This window comes from Amblyomma americanum, chromosome 3 (genome assembly GCF_052857255.1).
Source record: "Amblyomma americanum isolate KBUSLIRL-KWMA chromosome 3, ASM5285725v1, whole genome shotgun sequence".
Lineage (NCBI taxonomy): Eukaryota > Metazoa > Arthropoda > Arachnida > Ixodida > Ixodidae > Amblyomma > Amblyomma americanum.
Genome location: NC_135499.1, coordinates 177,889,589 through 177,910,494, shown reverse-complemented (window position 1 = coordinate 177,910,494; position 20,906 = coordinate 177,889,589). Strand labels below are relative to the sequence as shown.

Genomic DNA, 20,906 nt, shown 5'->3' with positions numbered 1-20,906 from the left:
TCAGACCGGCCGTACAGGAAAATAATCAGAAAAACACATTTCTGTCTCTTGGTAGAAATTCAGCTCCTGAAATTTCACACCCGTTTAAAAAAAAGGAAAGATTGCGCGGTGATCTGAAGGAAGTGAGGAACAAACGCATGTTAGATATCCATGCTGGCAACAACAGCATTTACGGCGCGTGCTTCTTTCATTCCACTGCAAGATCGTGCCACAACGACAGCTGCTTCCCTTGCTGGCAGTGTACTACAGTCTGCTGTGTGGAACATCTTTCTGAGTAAGTGGCGTTTGCTTTTATTTTTTGTGTGCGGTTTCTTTTGCGTCGTCCCTCCGGCAAAAATTTCCGGGAGCTCAGTTCCGCTCTCCATTATTTTCATTAAAAAATAGCTATAAATGGAGGTTGACTCCATGGTTCCGGTAGGCCTAAGATGTAATTCATAATGGACGCACTCAGCCATACAAGTTGTCTGTCTCTTCTGTAAAGCGAGTTTTAAATCAGCCTACTTGTTTGTAATCTTGGTCTTTCGTTGTTGAGCTTTCCGTACGATCGCGCTCCTTGAATTTTAAATACTTTGCCAAATGCTTGGCTGGGCCCCTGCGGAAGCAGAGACGCTCGCGTCCCACTCAGACGCTGCTGGCAGCTCAAGTCTGGCTGCCGCTGTACGTCTCTGCTGCGTTGGCGTTTCACTCTTGAACACAGCCGCTTTTCATTTAATGCTACATTCTAGCGAATGCATTTAAATAGTAAGCGTTCGCGAGGCCAGTCCTTTGGGACGCTGTATGGTTCCGAACAGCATTTTCAGCGGTGGCCTTCTTTATCATTTGCATCCAAGTTCTCGTAGACAATATATGCGCCTTAGGAAGGCTCAACGTGGTATGCAAGTATACATGTATGTGAAACGGTGAGTAACAGCCCCGCCGCGGTGGCTCAGTGGTTAGGGCGCTGGACTACTGATCCGGAATTCCCGGGTTCGAACCCGACCGCGGCTGCTGCGTTTTTATGGAGGAAAAACGCTAAGGCGCCCGTGTGCTGTGCGATGTCAGTGCACGTTAGAGATCCTCAGGTGGTCGAAATTATTCCGGAGCCCTCCACTACGGCACCTCTCTCTTCCTTTCTTCTTTCACTCCCTCCTTTACCTTTTCCTTACGGCGCGGTTCAGGTGTCCAACGATATATGAGACAGATACTGCGCCATTTCCTTTCCCCCCAAAAACCAAAAATTATTATTATTAGGATTAACATTCGTGTTTTCGCGAACAAGCGGTGCATATAGTGAGCGCCTCTAGGAACGCGCCATTCATTCTTTACTGCTGTTTGTGCCGTTTGGCGTCTCCTTATTCTACAGTCACTCGATGCACTAATTTGCTGACGTGACCCTTCTAAACCAAAGCGTATGTAGCATGTTAGTGGCGTCCCTTATTTGGCGTGCGTAACAGTGCCCGAAGCTGCCAAGTATAAGTGAGCGGCTACCCGAGGGTTTGTTTCGAAGGAGGGAGGGGGAGGCGTATGTTTGGTAAAAATCAGAGTAGCTGCAGAAATCTCCAATTTGTTTCATATACGCTTCCTTTCTTCTTTCACTCCTTTATCCCTTCCCTTACGGCGCTTCAGGTGTCCAACGAGATATGAGACAGATACTGCGTCATTTCATTTCCCCAAAACCCAGTTATTATTATTATTATTATTATTATTATTATTATTATTATTATTATTATTATTATTATTATTATTATTATTATTATTATTATTATTATTACACGCTCAAGGATGTCGACCGACGTGCGTCCGACCAGCTTTACTATGCAATGTCCTCAATGAAACAGCATGCATGCTTCTCCCCTGTGCCTGCTTTTGTATAGAGGCAATGACCTTTGATTTATTCAAAGACGCAGGTAACTGACGCTGAATTTACAGCTGTTATAAAACACTGCACGACCATGAAAGAGTTAAACGAAGGAGCAGCACAACCTCCACTTGTGAGTGTTGTGACGCCACCGCACGGTGAAATACATTGCAGGCTCCACGCCCTGAGTAAGGGCGTTCAGCATAACGGAATATTTTGTCTTTCCTGCAGGCGGCAGAATTTGTGTCGATCTCATCGCGATGGCCTCCTGTCTGCACCCCTATGCCACCATGAGACAGTGCAGCCGCATCCAGAATGGCCACCAGTCGCCGCAGCCACACACGGACCTAAGGGAACCGCAGGAGTGGAGGCAGAGTGACGATGGAAGTCTGGCCGGAGCTGTCGACAGCTTACACCAGAGCTTATTGCAACGGCCAGCTATTTCCCCTGCGGATATCCTTCCAGCGGAGTTACCGGAAGTGGTTGCCCGGCTTGTCCGCTTCCATGAGGGCTACGTCGTCAATGAGCCAGCATTCGGGGGCCGCGTATACGGAGCAGGAGCGCTCGGTGCTAAGGCCCCGTAACAACCGTGCGAGGCTCCATCGCCAAGGGTGATGGCCTTCGTCGCCCGCTCCTGTTCTTCGCTGACGGGAGCTCAACTGCCCGTCCTCCGTGCATTCAGCTTCTCTGCTCGGGTTCCAAATAACGTCGGCGCTGCGGGGACCCGACGAGGCTCATCGAGCAGAGGACACACGGACGCGCGAATACGTCTGTGACCACCACAACCCGTGGGGTTGGGCGCTAAAGGCGATGACGATGCTCAGGTGGTGCAGACGTCCTAGTGGACGGCGAATTATTGCCGCTGATTAACGCATAATAAACGTTTTCGATTGGACTGTGTGGCTCTTTTAATGAACACGAGAGAGGAAGAATGCCATTTACTTCTCGGCGTCAGATTAGCCCCCAAGCTACCTATTAACGCTAGGTGGTCAGTCAGGAGATCTGACCCCATCCAAATCCATGTGGTGCATGGAGAATTTGAAGAGGAAGTGTTTTAACTGGGCGTAATGGTGGAGGCAGGACTATAGGGCGCAGAGCGCTCTCTGAACATCACCGGTCGTCTTTTCTTTAATCTAGATCAGACTTGCGGCTGGCAGGTCGCAAGACAATTCTCCAATGGGCCTTATCCACGTCTGCACATATCCATTAGTGTTCGCATTCGACGGTCTATGCCATGGCAGGAACGTTCACTGCTTCTGCACTTATCTATCTACAGGACGAAAAAGCGATCGATGCCAGTTGCGATAGTTCTGCATAAAGCGCTTTTTCTCCTGTGCTTTTCGCAGACTCCTGTGTACTGTTCGATTTTAGTGCACGAAGATCCCCAGGTGGTCGAAATTATTGCGGAACCCTCCACTGCGGCACCTCTATCTCTCTCTCATTTCACTCCCATCTTCTTCCCTTTCCCTATGGTGCGGTTCTATGGTTCTATGGTGCGGACTCACAAAAGTGACGACGAAAGGCGCGAGTGGACTATCTGCGCCGCACACATCGACAAGCACAAAATGCTGTATACGTCGACTCAGTCATGTACCCCGATTCAACAAAAGCGGTGGCGGTCGTCTTGGACACCAATTTCAAGGAAATCGCCAGCGCCTCTCTTTGAAACTGCTCTTCCACAGTAGCAGAAACTGCTGCAATTGCCCTCGCAATCCAGCACGGCGATGCTACGGGAAATGACTTAAAAATTATTACCGACTCCCAGTCCGCGTGTCGCCTCTTCCTCTCTGGCAGACTTCCACACTCCGTCGCTCCCATTCTGACTACCCCACAAGTTCAAAATTCCACATGCAAGCACCAAATCACTTGGACTCCTGGGCACGAGGGGCTCGAGGGAAACGAGGCCGCGGTCTAGCTCGAGGATATACTAACCGAGCGACTCACCTCCCAGACCTCACCGCTCTCCCCTCTACGTACGGCGAGCGCCTCCTCCTTCTCCGAACACAAAGACAAGTCTATCCCCCACCATACCGTAAGCTAACGGCGGCAGAGGCGAGGGAATGGCGACAACTACAGACGAACACCTTTCATAACCTACAAAAGTACCACATAATCTTCCCCGACAGATATGACAGCATCTGCCCCTGGTGTGGCGGAATTCCAACAACATATCATGTAATATGGGGCTGCTCCGGTCCCAAGCCCCCCGAACTAGACAAACATCACTCCGAGGAACAGTGGGAGTCTGCCCTGCTCAGCTCTGACTTGGCGACGCAGCTAAAGCTGATATCCCAAGCAAGAGCAACTGCGGTGGACATTGGGGTCCTGAAATAAGGACTCCACCCAAAATCTGTATTTTCGCCTCTCTATCCTACCTTTTTGGAATAAATGTTTTCTACTACTACTACTACTACTGGTGTCCACAGAGATGAGACAGTTACTGCGCCATTTTCTTTCCTGAAGAAGCATTTTTCATTTTAAAGGGTTCCAGATATGTATTTTTTTTTTGTTGCGGAAGGAAGCTATAAAACAGACGGGCACAAGATAATACCCGATAAGGTGAAAGCCTTTCTTGGCTCATTAGTGGCCTCGAGGGAAGTGGTGTGATAAATAAATCAAGAATGTAAAAATTAAGCAACGGGCACCCGCATGCTGTGATATATCTTAGTGCACGTTAAAGATCCCCAGGTTGTCGAAATTATTCCGGAGCCCTCCACTGGGGCCGCCTCTTCTTTCACTCCCTCCTTTATCCCTTCCCTTAAGCACAATCTTGTAATTTTTGCGTGCTATATTATTATGCACGCAAACTCCAACACTAAATAAATAACTTTATTTTTTAAACAACCCTGCCGCCAGCTGTTTTCATACGCGGCCATTTTCTTTTGCTTGCTGGGAAACGATTAAGACCGGCCGTACAGGAAAATAACCAGGAAACACATTTCTCTCTCTTGGTAGAAATTCAGCCCGCGAAATTTCGCGCCCTTTAAAAAAAAAACTTTATTCCGTAGGGATCTGAGGCAAGCGAAAAATTGACCCGCCGCGATGGATCAGTTAGTTAGGGCACTCGGCTACTGATCCGGAGCTCCTGGGTTCGAACTCGACCGCGGCGGCTGCGTTTTGATGGAGGCGAAACGCTAAGGCGCCCGTGTGCAGTGCGATGTGAGTGCATGTTAAAGATCCCCAGGCGGTTGAAATTACTCCGGAGCCCTCCACCACGGCCCCCACCTCTTTCTTCTTTCATTTCCTCATTCATCCCTTCCTTTACGGCGCGGTTCACGTGTCTGCCGATATGTGAGACAGATACTGCGCCGTTTCCTTTCCCTAAAAACAAACCAACCAAAACTGGTGTTAGATATCAATGCTGGCAACATCATATACAGCGTTGACGGTGCGTGCTTCTTTCATTCCACTCGAGGATCGTGCCACGACGACTGATGGTTCCCGTGCTGGCGGTGTACTACAGTCTCCCGAGTGGATCTACATCTTTCTGAGTAAGTGGTGTTTGTTTTCATTTTTTTGTGTCCGATTTCTGTGCCATCGTCCCTCTGGCAAGAATTCCCGGGACCTCACTACGGTTGTGCACTATTTTCACTAACAGACAGCTCTAAGGGGAGGTTGACGCGTTAACTTAGTCCTAAGATGGTATTCATAAAGATCGGAGTCAGCTGAATAAGCTGGCCTTTCCTTCTGCAGAGAGAGTTTCAGAATGGGCTAGTTCTTTGTAATCGTGGTCTTATATCATTGCGCGTCTTTACGTTTCGAGGTCCTAGCAATTTAAATACTTGTCCAAATGCTTAGCTCGGCCGCTGCAGAAGCAGAGACGCTCGCGTCCGGCACAGACGCTGCTGTCGGCTAAGTCTGACTGCCGTTGCACGTCTCTGCTGCGTTGGCGTTTCACACTTGAACACAGCCGTTTTTCCTCTGATGCTGCATGCTTTCAAACGCCTACCCAGCAAACGTCAGCAAACAGTAAGCGATGCCTGTCCGACGGGACGCTGTTTGGTTCTAAACAGCATTTTCAGCGGTGTCGTCGTCTTTATCATTTGCATCCAAGTTTTCGTAGAAAGTGGATGCGCATAAGGAAGGCCGAACGTGGCATGTAAGTATACATCTACGTGAAAATGTGACTAAGATTTGTGTTTATCGCGAACAAGCGGTGGCATGTAGCGAGCTTGGAACGCACCGTTCATTCTTTACCGCTGTTATTGCCGTTTGGCATATCATTGGTCTATAGCCACTCGATGCACTGATTTGCTGACGTGACTCTTCCAAACGAAAGTGTATGTAGCACGTTAGTCGCTTCCCTTATTAGGCGTGCTTAATTGCGCCGTACGCCTCAACGTGAGCGGCTACGAAGTGAGCGGCTACCCGGGCGTTTGTTGCTATGGTGGGAGCGGGGACGGATAAGTTTGGTAAAAATTATAGTTGCAGAATTCGCCAGTTTCTTTCACATGCTCAAGGATGTCGACCGATGTGCGTCCTGACCAGCTATGCTATGCGTTCTCATCGAAACAGCATGTATGCTTCCGCGTTGAGAATCACTGCGTGAGAATCATTGCGTTTCCTGAACGGAATTTCGCACAGCAGAGATTACACTCCTGTCGCTTCTTCCAAGCAAAGAAGCGCCGATGGAAAGAACAACCGCAGAGGGCATAGTCAAACCCAGCTCGTGAAACCGAATTCGCAAAGGGCGCCTCGTACAGCGGGAAGTAATCTATTGTCTCAGGTTTGGCACAAAAGGGGCTCAATGGGAAAACCGCCCGGCCTGATCTGTGAAGACAGAAATTTAGTAGAGTAACCCGGCAATGACTTTTTTAAACAACATTGACGCCAGCTGTTTTCATGGGTGATCGGTTTTTTTTCCTTGCTGAGAAAAAGTTTGAGAACAGCCGTACAGAAAATTAGCAGGAAAAGACATTCGTGTCTCTTCTTGGTAGAAATTTAGACTCAGAAATTTCACGCCCGTTTTAAAAAAAGGAAACATTTTGCAGTGATCGGAAGGAACCGAAAAATAAACGCATGTTAGATATCCATGCTGGCAACATTAGCATCGACTGCGCGAGCTTCTTTCATTACACTGCAAAATCGTGCCAGAACGACAGCTGCTTCCCGTGCTGGAAGACTACTACAGTCTGCTGAATTGGAACGACATATTTCTGAGTAAGTGTCGTTTGATTTCCTTTTGTGTATGCGCTTTCTTTTGCATCACCCCTCCGGCAAGAATTTATAACGATCGAAGTCAGGTGAACAAGCTGGTCTTTTCTTCTGCTCAGAGGGCTTCAGAATGGGCGAGTTCTTTGTAATATTGGTCTTTAGTTATTGAGCATTCCGTATGATCACGCTCCTTTCAGTTTAAATACTTTGCCAAATGCTTGGCTGGGTCGCTGCGGAAGGAGAGACGCTCTCGTCCGGCACAGACGCTGCTGGCGGCTTAAGTCTGGTTGCCGTTGCACGTCTCTGCTGCGTTGGCGTTGCACTCTTGAACACAGCTGCTTTTCCTCTGATGCTGCATTCCAGCGAACGCCTTAAAACAGTAAGCGTTCGCGAGGCCCGTCTGTTGGGATGCTGTGTGGTTCCGAACAGCACTTTCAGCGGTGGCCTTCTTTATCATTTGCATCAAAGTTCTCGTAGACAATATATGCGCGTTAGGAAGGCTCAGCGTGGCATGTAAGTATACATCTACATGAAACGGTGAGGCTTAACATTCGTGTTTTCGCGAACAAGCGGTGAATGTAGTGAGCGAGTCTTGGAACGCACCGTTCATTCTTTACTGCTGTTTGTGCCGTTTGGCGTCTCCTTGCTCTACAGTGACTCGATGCACTAATTTGCTGACGTGACTCTTCTAAACCAAAGCGTATGTAGCATGTCAGTCGCGTCCAATATTAGACGTGCTTAGTTGCGCTGGACGATTCAGACTATAAGGGAATTAGTTTTTATGTTACGAAGTGGACGGCTACACAGGCCTTTGTTGCTATGCGGGGAACAGGGGAAGGTAAGCTTGGTAAAAATCAGAGTACTTCCAAAAATCACCAATTTCTTTCATATGCCCAGGGACGCCGATCGATGTGCGTCCTGACCAGCTATGCAATGCGTTCTCGTCGAAACAGTTTATATGCTTCCGCGTTGTGCTTGCTGTTTTTAAGAACCAGTGTCCTTTTATTTATACCGTACCATACGCATCTGTTTGATGGAGGAACTTAGGCTGAATTTGCAGCAGTTATGTGACACTGCGTGAGAATGAACCCTGCAACGCTCTCTACGGGGCACCACCTCCAGTTGTGAGCGTTGCCACGCCACCGCACGCCTAAATACATTACAGGTTCCGCGCCCTGCATCGAGGCGTTCGTCATAACAGAATATGTCGTTTTTCCTGCAGGAGACAAAGTTTGTGCTGATCGCATCGCGATGGCCTCCTCCCAGCGCCCCTCTGCCACCACCAGCCAGTGCAGAAGTAGCCACAAGGGCCACCGGTCGCAGCAGCCACCGACGGACCGTAGGGAACCGCACGTGCGGAGGCAGAGTGACGATGGAGGCCTGGCCGGAGCTGTCGACAGTTTAAACCAGAGCTCCGTGCAACGGCCAGCCATTTCCCCTGCGGATCTCCTTTACCGGAAGTGTTATAGTGGAAGCACGGCTTCCCCACTTCCATGGAGGCTATATCGTCGAATACCATCCTGGGGGAAGCGTGTACGGAGCAGGAGCGCTCGGTTGAAAGGCCCCGTAGCAACCATGCGAGGCTCTAGCGCCAAGGGTGATGGCCTTTGTCGTTGTTCCTCTTCCTGGATGTCGGCACCTGAACGCCCCGGTGTCTGATGTTTCCGATCGTCTCACAAGACTCCGTCCTCCACAGTGCGTCAGGTCCCAGCAAACATCGACGCTGCGGGGACCCGACGAGGCGCATGGAGCAGAGGACACACGGACGCGCGTATACGTCTGTGACCACCGCATCCTTAGCGGTGACACGCCGATGACGATTACGAAGCGGAGGTGGTCCTTACGTCCTAGTGGACCTCAAGCTATTGCTGGTACTTAACGCTTAATAAACGCTTTAGATTGGACTTTGTGGCTTATTTATCAAACACGAGAGAGGAAGAATGCCATTTCCTTCTCGGCATGTCATTAGGCGCCGAGATACTTTTTAACGCTTGGTGTTCGGTGGTCAGCCAGTAGACCTGACCGCATCCAAAGCCATGCGGTGCACGGGGCAATTGAAGAGGCAATGCTTTACTCTGCGTAATGGTGGAGGCAGGACTGTAGGCTCACAACGGCAGTCAAGTTATTTTTCTGCTATTAACGTTATTGCTACCTTCAAAAGCGTTCCATACTGGTTTCATATGGCAGTTTGAACTGTTGCATTCACTTTAAAAGAAACTTGAAAACACTGATGTGTAGCAAGAAGAGACTGCTACATATCAGAACCACTGCATTTGAAGAGGCAGTGTTTTAACGGCGTAATGGTGGAGGAAGGACTGTAGGGCTCAAAGCGCCCTCGAAAGATGTCAGTGGTCACACGATTTGCGGCTGCCAGGTCGCAAGACAATGCTCCAGTGGTCCTTATCGACGCCTGCAAATATCTGCTAGTCTTTGTAATCGACGAAGATTACTACACGGCAACAACATTATTGCTCATGCACTGATCTTTCCTTCAGGGCGAAATACCATGTCGTGCCAGTTGCGACAGTTCTGCATAATGCGCTTTTTCTAGCTGCCCAACCACCCACTACGGAATATTATTAAACGCCGTCGCGGCTTGTAGCTCGGCTCCCGAGCCAGAGTTCCAGGTTCGAACCCGGCCTCGGCGGCTCGGCGGCCGTGTTTCGATGAAGGCGAAACGCAAAGACGCCCGTGTGATGTGCGTTGTTAGTGCACGATCACCAGGTGGTCAAAATTATTCAGCAACCCTCCACTGTGGCACCTTTCTCTCCCTCTCTCTCCTTTCAAACCCACCATACTCCTTTCCCTTACGGCGCGTTTCTGGTGTCCACCGAAACGAAATAATTACTTCACCCTTCCCTTTCTCGAAAAATCCCTTTTAATTTTTATCAATTCAAGGGATGCGATTTTTGTTACGGAAAATATACGTTGACTGATGCCTTCCAAAGGCTCCATCTCGGCTGCTATGCGGCGTCTATTACGCTTGGCAGTTTGGCGTCTCCGTTCGGCAAGGTGTTCCTGTCTGTTCGGGCGTCTCCGCTGCTCTCTTCGCCTTCTGACGCCCATTTTCTATTTGTTGAGTAACCCACTGCCAGGCGACAACCTCAGGATCGGAAGAGTTAATGTTCTCTTGTCTATACCGCCGTTTAGCAGCGGCTGGACTCTCCTTCAGTGCATTCATATCAAGCGTTGCAATACAGCCACCGATTACATCTCCGCCTTTTATACGTAATGCTGCGCATGCGACGACGCGCATTTCGGGTGATGAACGCGGTGTGACATAATACCAAACGGTGGCGGCTGCGAGCCGCGCGGTGTGACGCCATGCCAGATGGAGCCGCGAGCGCACAAAGCACAGTAACCGTCTCACATATCTCGGTGGACACCCGAACCACGCCGTAAACGAAGGCATAAAGGAGGGAGGGAAAGAATAAATATAATAATAATAATAATAATAATAATAATAATAATAATAATAATAATAATAATAATAATAATAATAATAATAATAATAATATGTTTTTGTGGAAAGGAAAGGGCGCAGTATCTGTCTCATATATCGTTGGACACGTGAACGGCGCCGTAAGGGAAAGGATAAAGGAGGCAGTGAAAGAAGAAAGGAAAAAGAGGTGCCGTAGTGAAGGGCTCCGGAATGCGGAATACGGCAAAGAAATAATAATAATAATAATTGGTTTTTGGGGAAAGGAAATGGCGCAGTATCTGTCTCATATATTGTTGGACACCTGAACCGCGCCGTAAGGGAAGGGATAAAGGAGAGAGTGAAAGAAAGGAAAATAAGGTGCCGTAGTGGAGGGCTCCGGAATAATTTCGACCACCTGGGGATCTTTAACGTGCACTGAGGCGGCTGCGTTTTATGGAGCAAAAACGCTAAGGCGCCCGCGTGCTGTGCGATGTCAGCGCACGTTAAAGATCCCCAGGTGGTCGAAATTATTCCGGAGCCCTCCACTACGGCACCTAATTCTTCCTTTCTTCTTTCACTCCCTCTCTTATCCCTTCCCTTACGGCGCGGTTCAGGTGTCCAACGATATATGAGACAGATACTGCGCCATTTCCTTTCCCCCAAAAAAACAATTATTATTATTATTAACGTACACTGACATCGCACAGAACACGGGCGCCTTAGCGTTTTTCCTCCATGAAAACGCAGCCGCCGCGGTCGGGTTCGAAAAGGATTTTGCCTGCATGCCCTAACCATGTGAAAGGTGTCGGCCACCTCCCCGGAAAATGATTAGCAGCCGTCAACAGAGTCAAAGTGCTGGAGAACCGCCGGGTACAGCAGGGTATATGTAAAGAGCCTAAGGAGAGTTCGTTCGCCAGCTTTACCCAGTCCCTTCATATGAACCAGGTTGCGCCGGTGTTCGGCAAGATAGCGCTCAGTAATATCTTTAAACGAAAGATGAGGGCTGTGATCTGGGTTAAGATCCTCCCAAGGAACACCTGGTGCCCGGTATGTGATTGCGCGGGCGGCTTCGTTACCTGACATGCCATGGTGGCCCGGGACCCATATAATTGTGCAATGAGTTGGATCACAGTCCCGAGTACTGTGTTGAACTTGGTGAGCAAGTGGAGTGATCCAACCGAACTCGAAGTTACGACAGGCTCCGCGAGAGTCTGTGAGGATGAATTTAGAGTCGGGATGGGAAGCTGCGAGGGCGATCGGTACCTCCTCCGGATGAGTTGAGCTGGGCGCTCCGAACGATAGGCCCTCCACCTGTTTTGCCTCGTGTATGACTCCAGCAGTGTGCTATTCCCGCTGCTGCTGCTGTTGATGATATGAAGAAAGAAAGGTAAAGTTCATGGGCCTACCTACTGGCTCAAGCCGAGCCACGCTCGCTGCCGCGTACTGAAAGTAAGAGTTAAAGGATAGGAAAGGAAAGAGAGAAAGAAAAGGCCCGCCCAAATATGCCCCGGGCCAAATCCGGAGGCATTGCAATACCGGGCCGACCCGTGCCAGAGCGCTTCAAGCTACGAACTCCGCCATATTGCGAAAATAAGTTTAATATCTTGAGCCATAGCGGCGGTGCAAGGTGTCCGCCCGTTCCTGGCACCTGTCATTATGGTCTTCCTTGTTCTTTTAAGTCGTAAGGGGTCGAGCGTAGATGGCGCGTCTCCACAGTTCGGGGACTCGAACCCGTACCATCGTATGATGGTCATGTTTGAAATGTAACCGGTCCGAGAGGCGGCGACCGGACACGGTCTGGGTGAGACGCGTGCATCGATTAACTAGATGCGCCTCGCGAAGTTCCCGATAGGTGTTCACCACCCCCGACGGGAGCAGTCGCGCGTTGGACGTGGAGATCGGGAGGTCGAGGGCTCTCTTGAAGATTTTGAGGAGTATAGCCTCCAAGCAATCTTCGTCATGTTTCTGTAAGCGGAGGTAAGGAGTCGAGTACAGTACTCGACTAGTTACGAAGGGATGGGCGAGCCGCCCCACATCCTTACTTAGAAACCCTCCTCGCTTGTTGGAAACGCGGCGAACCATTCGGCCCACCTGGGCGCCGACTTTGCGGAGTTTTGCTTATTCCCTGTCCCACAGGTCCTCGTCTTTTTCCCAGCAAGGAATAAAAATAGGCCCACCCCTGAAAACAGTTGCTTATGCGCCATTAAGCCTGAGGACATCAGTTGGCGACAAGGTTGTTTAAAAAGAGAGTGAATAAGTTTGTGTGCCCCACAATATAGGACGCATTATAGCTCAGTTCGGAGCAGGTAGTTAAAGCAGGGCCGCCTGATCAGACGTGCGGCTTAATTTTAACTCGTGTCACAGAAAAGCCGGTGTCGTCGGCTGCGGCGTCATTGGCCGCGAGCGAAAAATGACGCATCGCGGGGGACACCTGAACCGCGCCGTAAGAGAAGGGATTTTAAAGCGATAACGCTAAGGATTGATTGATTGATTGATGAATTGACTGATGGATTTATTGATTAATAGAGTAATTATTCTGGAGCCCTACACTACGTACCCTCATTCTTCCCTTCTCTCAGTCCCTAGCTCCTTTATACATTCCCTTAGGCCACGGTTCTGGTGTCCTCAGAGGTATGTGAGGAAGTTACTGCGCCATTTATTTTGCTCAAAAACCAATTTTGAATATTCAAATTTTTCCGGAGCCCTCCACTACAGCACTTTTCTTCCTTTCTTCTCTCAGTCCCTCCTTTATTTCAGGAGTCACCAGAGATGTGACACAGATACTGCGCCATTTCTTTTCCTCAATAACCGACCAACAAACCCGCTAAGAAAAAAGCATTATTCTGCAGTTATCTGAAGGAAGCGAAAGAGAGAGAGAGAGAGAGAAAGTAATTTATTCAAAGGAAAGGTGCAGAGGTCGTCCTGCAGTAAGGTGACCCTGGCATGCTACTCCACACTGGGGAGAGGCAAAGAGAAGTAAAATGAGAGTGAGGGTGCGAATGGAGGACGATGATGTCATAATACAAATAAGCGAAAAATAAATGCCCGTTATGTAGATATCCATGCTGGCAACATTAGCACTGACGGCGCGTGTCCCCCTCATTCCACTGGAATATCGTGCCGCAACGACAGCTGCTTCCCGTGTTGGCAGTGTGCAGTCTTCTGAGTGGAACATCTTTCTGAGTGAGTGGCGTTTGCTTCCATTTTGTGTGTGTGTGGTCCCTTTAGCATCGTCCCTTCGGCAAAAATTTCCGGGACATCATTTCAATTGTCAACATTTTTCACTAACAGATAGCTCTAAGGGGAGGTTGACATGACGGTTACTTTAGGCCTATGATGGAATTCATAGAAGTCACACTCAGTCATACAACTGGCTATCTCTTCTGTAAAGTGACTTTCAAATCAGGTTAGTAGTTTCTAATGATGGTCTTTCATTACTGCGCGTTCTGTATGTTTCGCGCCTCTAGCAAATTGAATACTTGTCAAAATGCTTGGCTGGAATGCAGAAGCAGGGACGCTCGCGTCCAGCACGGGCGCTGCTGGCGTCTTAGGCTGCTCTCTTCCGTCTCTGCTGCGTTGGCTTTTCACTCGAACATAGCCGATTCTCCATTCCTGTCCATTCTTTCAGACGCCTGTGTAGAGTAAGTGTTTGTGAAGTGTGTCCGACGGTGCACCACTTGGTTCAGAGGAGCATTTTCAGCGGTGGTCTTCTTAAGAATTTGCATCCAAGGTCTCGTAGACAATACATGCGCGTTAGGAAGGCTCATCTAGACATGTGTGTAGTTTTGTGAACAGATGACGTTTAAGTTCACATTCGGGCTTCTAGCGAACAGGCGGCGGCATATATGGCGAGTGTCTCTTGGAACACATCGTTCTGAACTGTTTTCGTGCCGTTTGGCGTCTCCTTGCTCTATGGTCCCTGGATTCCAGCAAAAGTTTGCACTAAATTGCTGACGTGGCCCTTCCGAAATAATCTTTTTCGGCTTATTTTTTACCTGACGCTTCCGAGTATACGGAAGAGGCTTTACGGTTACGAAATGGGCGGCTGCCCGGGCGTTCATTGTTTTGGAGGCAGGGCAGGTTCGGTAAACATGACCGTAGCTGCATATCTCTCTCTAATTTCATCCCCCCACAGGGGCCTTGTGACTTTGAATTTCTGTGAATTTATTTCGTATATATGGCCAATGATATCGAACGTGCGTCCTGTTCGGCTACGCTATTTATTCATCCGCACTGAAACAGAATATATGCTTCTCTGTTGTGCTTGCTGTTCTTTGCTTCTATAGAAGCAGAGTCCTTTGATTTATAGGGTGCCGTATGCTGACGATGAATTTGCAGCAGTTATGAAACACTGCGTGAAAATGAACCCTGCAGCGCTGTCTAAGGGGGACAGCCTCGAGATGGGAGCGTTTTCATGCCAACTCACGGTGAAGTACATTTCAGGCTCCACGCCCTGAGTAAGGGCGTTCAGCATAACGGAATATGTTGTCTTTCCTGCAGGCGGCAGAATTTGTGTCAATTCATCGCGATGGCCTCCTGCCAGCACCCCTCTGCCACCACGAGCCACTGCAGACGTAGCCAGAAGGGCCACCAGTCGCAGCTGCCACACACGTACCAAAGGGAACCGCACGTGCGGAGGCAGAGTGACGATGGAGGCCTGGGCGGAGCTGTCTACAGCTTACACCAGAGCTTCGTGCAACGGCCAGCCATTTCCCCGGCGGATGCCCTTCCTGCGGAGTTTCCGGAAGTGGTTGTCCGGCTTGTCCGTTTCCATGAGGGCTACATCGTCGATGAACCAGCATCCGGGGGCCACGTCTACGGAGCAGGAGCTCTCGGTGTTAAGGCCCCGTAACAACCGTGCATGCGAGGCTCCATCGCCAAGGGTGATGGCCTTCGTCGCCCGCTCCTCCGTTCTCTACAGCTACGACTCATTCGGAATAACTCTAGGGCGCTGGTTCTAGTGAACGTTGGTGCTGCAAGGACCCGATGCGGCTCATGCAGCAGAGGACACACGGACGCACATCCATCAGTGACCAGCACATCGCGTGGTGCGAGCGCCGAAGGCGATGTCGACGCTCAGGTGGTGCATACGTTTTATTGAACCGCAAATCATTGCTGGTTCTTTAACGCATAATAAACGTTTTAGATTGAACTTTGTGGTTCTGTTACTGAAGAAGAGAGAGGAAGAATGCCATATACTTCTCGGCGTTAGATTACAATACGAGCTACCCCTTAACTCTGGGTGGAAAGGCAGTTGACCTGACCTCATCCAACGCCATGTGGTGCAAGGAGCATTTGTAGAGGCAGTGTTTTAGCGCCGGGTTATGGTGGGGGCAGGACTGTAGGGCTCAGAGCGCTCTCCAAAGACAACCCGTCCTCTCTCTAATCTAGACAAGACTCGCGGCTGCCAGGTCGCAAGACAAACCTCCAGTGGTCCTTATCCAGCCCAGAAAATATCCAGTTTTTTTTTTCATAATCATCAAGCCGCACTTCCTATCCAGGCAGGGAACGCAAACTTCAACACTGAATTGGTTCGTACCAATTGTTGGCCTCAAATAAAACTGGCACATACCCACTACGGGGGAGTGGCCAAGACACTGGCGGTTAATTGCTGCAAACAGGACCGTTTTGATGGGAAAATGTGTAATAGTAGATAGGCTGACAGATTGGAAGACGCAAAGACAGGGGTCCTCTTAAATTGGAAATTGAAGACGGGACAATAGCTTAATGCGCATAATAGTATACAGTGATTGTAAAATTTTAATTTCGCACTGGCTGAGTGTGGGAAAAAATTCGAATGAGAATCGCTGCGTTTCTTGAACGAAATTTCGCACTGCAGAGCTCACACTCTGTTGCTTCGTCCAAGCAGAGAAGCGCCAATCGAAAGAACAACCGCAGAGGACACAGGCAAACCCAGCTGGTGAAACTGAATTTGAAAAAGGCGCCTCCTACAGCAGGAAGTAATCTATTGTCTCATTTTCGGCACAAAAAGGGCACAATGGGAGAACCGCCAGGCCAGATCTGTGAAGACAAATTTAGCAGAGGAACCCGGCAATGTCTCTTTTTTAAACAGCCTTGACGCCAACTGTTCTCATGAGTGGTATTTTTTTTCCTTGCTGGGGAAGATTCAGACCGGCCGTACAGGAAAATAAGCAGAAAAACACATATCTGTCTCTTGTTGGTAGAAATTCAGCCCCTGAAATTTCACGCCGGTTTCCAAAAAAAAAAAAGGGAAAGATTTCGCCGTGATCTGAAGGAAGTGAGACACAAACGCATGTTAGATATCCATGCTGGCAACAACAGGATTTACGGCGCGTGCTTCTTTCATTCCACTGCAAGATCGTGCCACGACAGCTGCTTCCCTTGCTGGCAGTGTACTACAGTCTGCTGAGTGGAACATCTTTCTGAGTAAGTGGCGTTTGCTTTCATTTTTTGTGTGCGCTTTCTTTTGCGTCGTCCCTCCGGCAAAAATTTCCGGGAGCTCAGTTGCGTTGTCCACTATTTTCACTAAAAAATAGCTATAAGGGGAGGCTGACTCCATGGTTCCGGTAGGCCTAAGATGGAATTTATAACGGTCGCACTCAGCCATACAAGTTGTCTGTCTCTTCTGTAAAGCGAGTTTTAAATCAGCCTACTTGTTTGTAATCTTGGTCTTTCGTTGTTGAGCTTTCCGTACGATCGCGCTCCTTGAAGTTTAAATACTTCGCCAAATGATTTGCTGGGCCCCGGCGGAAGCAGAGACGCTCGCGTCCCGCTCAGACGCTGCTGGCAGCTCAAGTCTGGTTGCCGCTGTACGTCTCTGCTGCGTTGGCGTTTCACTCTTGAACACAGCCGCTTTTCATTTAATGCTACATTCTAGCGAACGCCTTTAAATAGTAAGCGTTCGCGAGGCCAGTCCTTTGGGACGCGGTTTGGTTCCGAACAGCATTTTCAGCGGTGGCCTTCTTTATCATTTGCATCCAAGTCCTCGTAGACAATATATGCGCCTTAGGAAGGCTCAACGTGGTATGCAAATATACATCTATGTGAAACGGTAAGGATTAACATTCGTGTTTTCGCGAACAAGCAGTGCATATAGTGAGCGCGTCTAGGAACGCACAGTGCATTCTTTACTGCTGTTTGTGCCGTTTGGCGTCTCCTTATTCTATAGTCACTCGATGCACTAATTTGCTGACGTGACCCTTCTAAACCAAAGCGTATGTAGCATGTTAGTCGCGTCCCTTATTTGGCGTGCTTAACAGTGCCCGAAGCTGCCAAGTGAGCGGCTACCCGGGGGTTTGTTGCTAAGGAGGGAGGGGGAGGCGTATGTTTGGTAAAAATCAGAGTAGTTGCAGAAATCTCCAATTTGTTTCATATACGCATCCTTTCTTCTTTCACTCCTTTAACCCTTCCCTTACGGCGCTACTGCGCCATTTCCTTTTCCCCATAACCAGTTATTATTGTTATTATTATTATTATTATTATTATTATTATTATTATTATTATTATTATTATTATTATTATTATTATTATTATTATTATTATTATTATTATTATTATACGCTCAAGGATGTCGACCGATGTGCGTCCGACCAGCTATGCTATGCAATGTCCTCAATGAAACAGCATGCATGCTTCTCCGCTGTGCGTGCTTTTGTATAGAGGCAATGACCTTTGATTTATTTAAAGACGCAGGTAACTGACGCTGAATTTAGAGCTGTTATAAAACACTGCACGATCAAGAAAGAGTTAAACGAAGGAGCAGCACAACCTCCACTTGTGAGCGTTGTGACGCCACCGCACGGTGAAATACATTTCAGGCTCCACGCCCTGAGTAAGGGCGTTCAGCATAACGGAATATTTTGTCTTTCCTGCAGGCGACAAAATTTGTGTCGATCTCATCGCGATGGCCTCCTGTCTGCACCCATATGCCACCATGAGCCAGTGCAGCCGTAGCCAGAAGGGCCACCAGTCGCCGCAGCCACACACGGTCCTAAGGGAACCGCAGGAGCGGAGGCAGAGTGACGTGGAGGCCTGGCCGGAGCTGTCGACAGCTTACACCAGAGCTTCATGCAACGGCCAGCCATTTCCCCTGCAGATGCTTTTCCAGCGGAGTTACCGGAATTGGTTGCCCAGCTTGTCCGCTTCCATGAGGGCTGCATCGTCAATGAGCCAGCATTCGGGGGCCGCTTCTACGGAGCAGGAGCGCTCGGTGCTAAGGCCCTTAGCAGCCGTGCGAGGCTCCATCGCCAAGGGTGATGGCCTTCGTCGCCCGCTCCTGTTCTTCGCTGACGGGAGCTCAACTGCCCGTCCTCCGTGCATTCCGCTTCTCTGCTCGGGTTCCAAATAACGTCGGCGCTGCGGGGACCCGACGAGGCTCATCGAGCAGAGGACACACGGACGCGCGAATACGTCTGTGACCACCACAACCCGTGGGGTTGGGCGCCAAAGGCGACGACGATGTTCAGGTGGTGGAGACGTCCTATTCGACCGCGAATTATTGCCGGTTATTAACGCATAATAAACGTTTTCGATTGGACTGTTTGGCTGTTTTAATGAATACGAGAGGGGAAGAATGCCATTTCCTTCTCGGCGTCAGGTTAAGCGCCAAGCTACCTATTAACGCTAGGCGGTCAGCCTGGAGACCTGACCTCATGCAACGCCTTGTGGCGCATTTAGCATTTGAAGAGGCAGTGTTTTAACTCGGCGTAAAGGTGGAGGCAGGACTATAGGGCGTGGAGCGCTCTCTGAATTTCACCGGTCGTATTTCCTTTAATCTAGAGTAGACTCGTTACTGGCAGGTCGCAAGACAATTCTCCAAGGGACCTTATCCACGTCTGCACGTATCTATTAGTGTTTGCATTTGGCGAAGTCTATGCCGCGGCAGGAATGTCTACTGCTCATGGACTAATCTTTCTTCAGGTCGAAAAAGCGTGCGATGCCAGTTGCGATAGTTCTGAATAAAGTATTTTTTCTTCTGTGCTTTTCGCAGAGTCCTGTGTGCTGTTCGATTTTAGTGCACGAAGGTCCCCAGGTGTGCGAAATTATTGTGGAGCCCTCCACTGCGGAACCTCTTTCTCTCTGTCATTTCACTCCCATCTTGTTCCCTTTCTCTATGGTGCGGTTCTGGTGTCCACAGAGATGAGACAGCTACTGCGCAATTTTCTTGCCCTGGCAGCTAGAGAAGGATATAAAACAGGGAAATCCCTTAACATTTTAACAGATTCGCAAGAAGCGTGCCGGAACTATATCCGAGGCAGAATTAGCAGTACGGCGCTCAAAAGCCGCGGTGGAGCCCCGCTCCCCGAGGAACGGCAAAGTTTAATCTGGATACCAAGTCACGCGGGGATCAGGGGCAATGAAGGGGCAGACAACCTAGCACGAGGAATGACCAGCCGAGCAGGAACGTCGGTAACCCCGGAGGAGTCTCAGGTCGCTTGTGGGGACAGCTATTCGGAATTACTAAACCTATACAAGGGGCTAAGAATCCAATATCCCCCACCGCATAAAGCATTAACCAAGGAGGAGGCCACAGTATGGCGTAGACTGCAAACCGGCTCCTTTCCTAACTTAGACATACTAAACAAGATGTTCCCCACACAGTATAGCGCCAACTGCCCTTGGTGCGGAGCACGACCGACATTACACCATATCACGTGGGAGTGCGAAAGAAATCATGCATTCCACAAACACAAAACATCATGTGCGGAGCAATGGGAGAGCCGGCTCACCAGCTGCGAGCTCGGGGTCCAAAGGGCCCTAGTAGCGCACGCAAGCGAGGTGGCCCGACTCAGTGGAGCCCTGGAATAGGGGCCCAGCCACGGCCAAGGATGACCCAAGCTTCAAGATGAAGACTTCGTCCTCCACCGCTACCACCCCCCTAAGAGAATCAATAATAAGCTTTCATTCATTCATTCCTGAGGAATCATTTTTCCTGTTACAGAATTCCAGATATGTATTTTTATTGCGGAAGGAAGCGGAAATACAGACGGCCACAAGTTAATACCGAATAAGGTAAAGCCTTTCTTTGCTGCGCAACAGGCACCCGCGTGCTGTGACATATATTAGTGCATGTTAAAGATCCCCAGGTGGTCGAAATTATTCCGGAGCCCTCCACTGCGGCCGCCTCTTTCTTCTTTCAATCCCTCCTTTATCCCTTCCCTTAAGCACAACATCGTAATTTTTAAGTGCTATATTATGGTTCACGCAAAATCCAACACTAAATAAATCACTTTCTTTTTTAAACAACCTTGGCGCCAGCTGTTTTCGTAGGTGGTCATTTTCTTTTCCTTGCTGGGAAAATATTAAGGCCGGCCGTAAAGGAGAATAAGCGGGAAAACACATTTGTCTCTCTTCTTGGTAAAATTTCAGGCCCAAAAACTTCGCGCCCGTTAGAAAAAAAAAAACTTTATTCCGCAGTGATCTGAAGGAAGCGAAAAATTGACCCGCCGCGGTGGCTCAGTGGTTAGCGCGCTCGGCTACTGATCCGGAGTTCCCGGGTTCGAACTCGACCGC

General features: G+C 49.3%; 1 protein-coding gene and 1 non-coding gene across 2 annotated transcripts; both read left to right on the top strand.

Annotated features, from left to right (window-relative positions):
• The first annotated feature begins 914 nt into the window (after positions 1-914).
• TRNAS-ACU (transfer RNA serine (anticodon ACU)) lies at positions 915-986 on the top strand. The gene has a single exon. It is a non-coding gene; the product is annotated as a tRNA-Ser (tRNA).
• A 15,761-nt stretch (positions 987-16,747) lies between these two features.
• Positions 16,748-18,994, top strand: LOC144123499 (uncharacterized). Its single transcript, XM_077656315.1, has 2 exons — positions 16,748-16,820; positions 18,269-18,994. Exon 2 carries the CDS (start codon positions 18,298-18,300, stop codon positions 18,739-18,741), a length of 444 nt encoding a protein of 147 aa, XP_077512441.1. The 5' UTR covers positions 16,748-16,820; positions 18,269-18,297; the 3' UTR covers positions 18,742-18,994.
• The last annotated feature ends 1,912 nt before the right edge of the window (positions 18,995-20,906 follow it).

Bases quoted from the DNA above. Each gene is read 5' to 3' on its own strand.
- LOC144123499 (XM_077656315.1), top strand. From the start codon at position 18,298: ATGGCCTCCTGTCTGCACCCATATGCCACCATGAGCCAGTGCAGCCGT.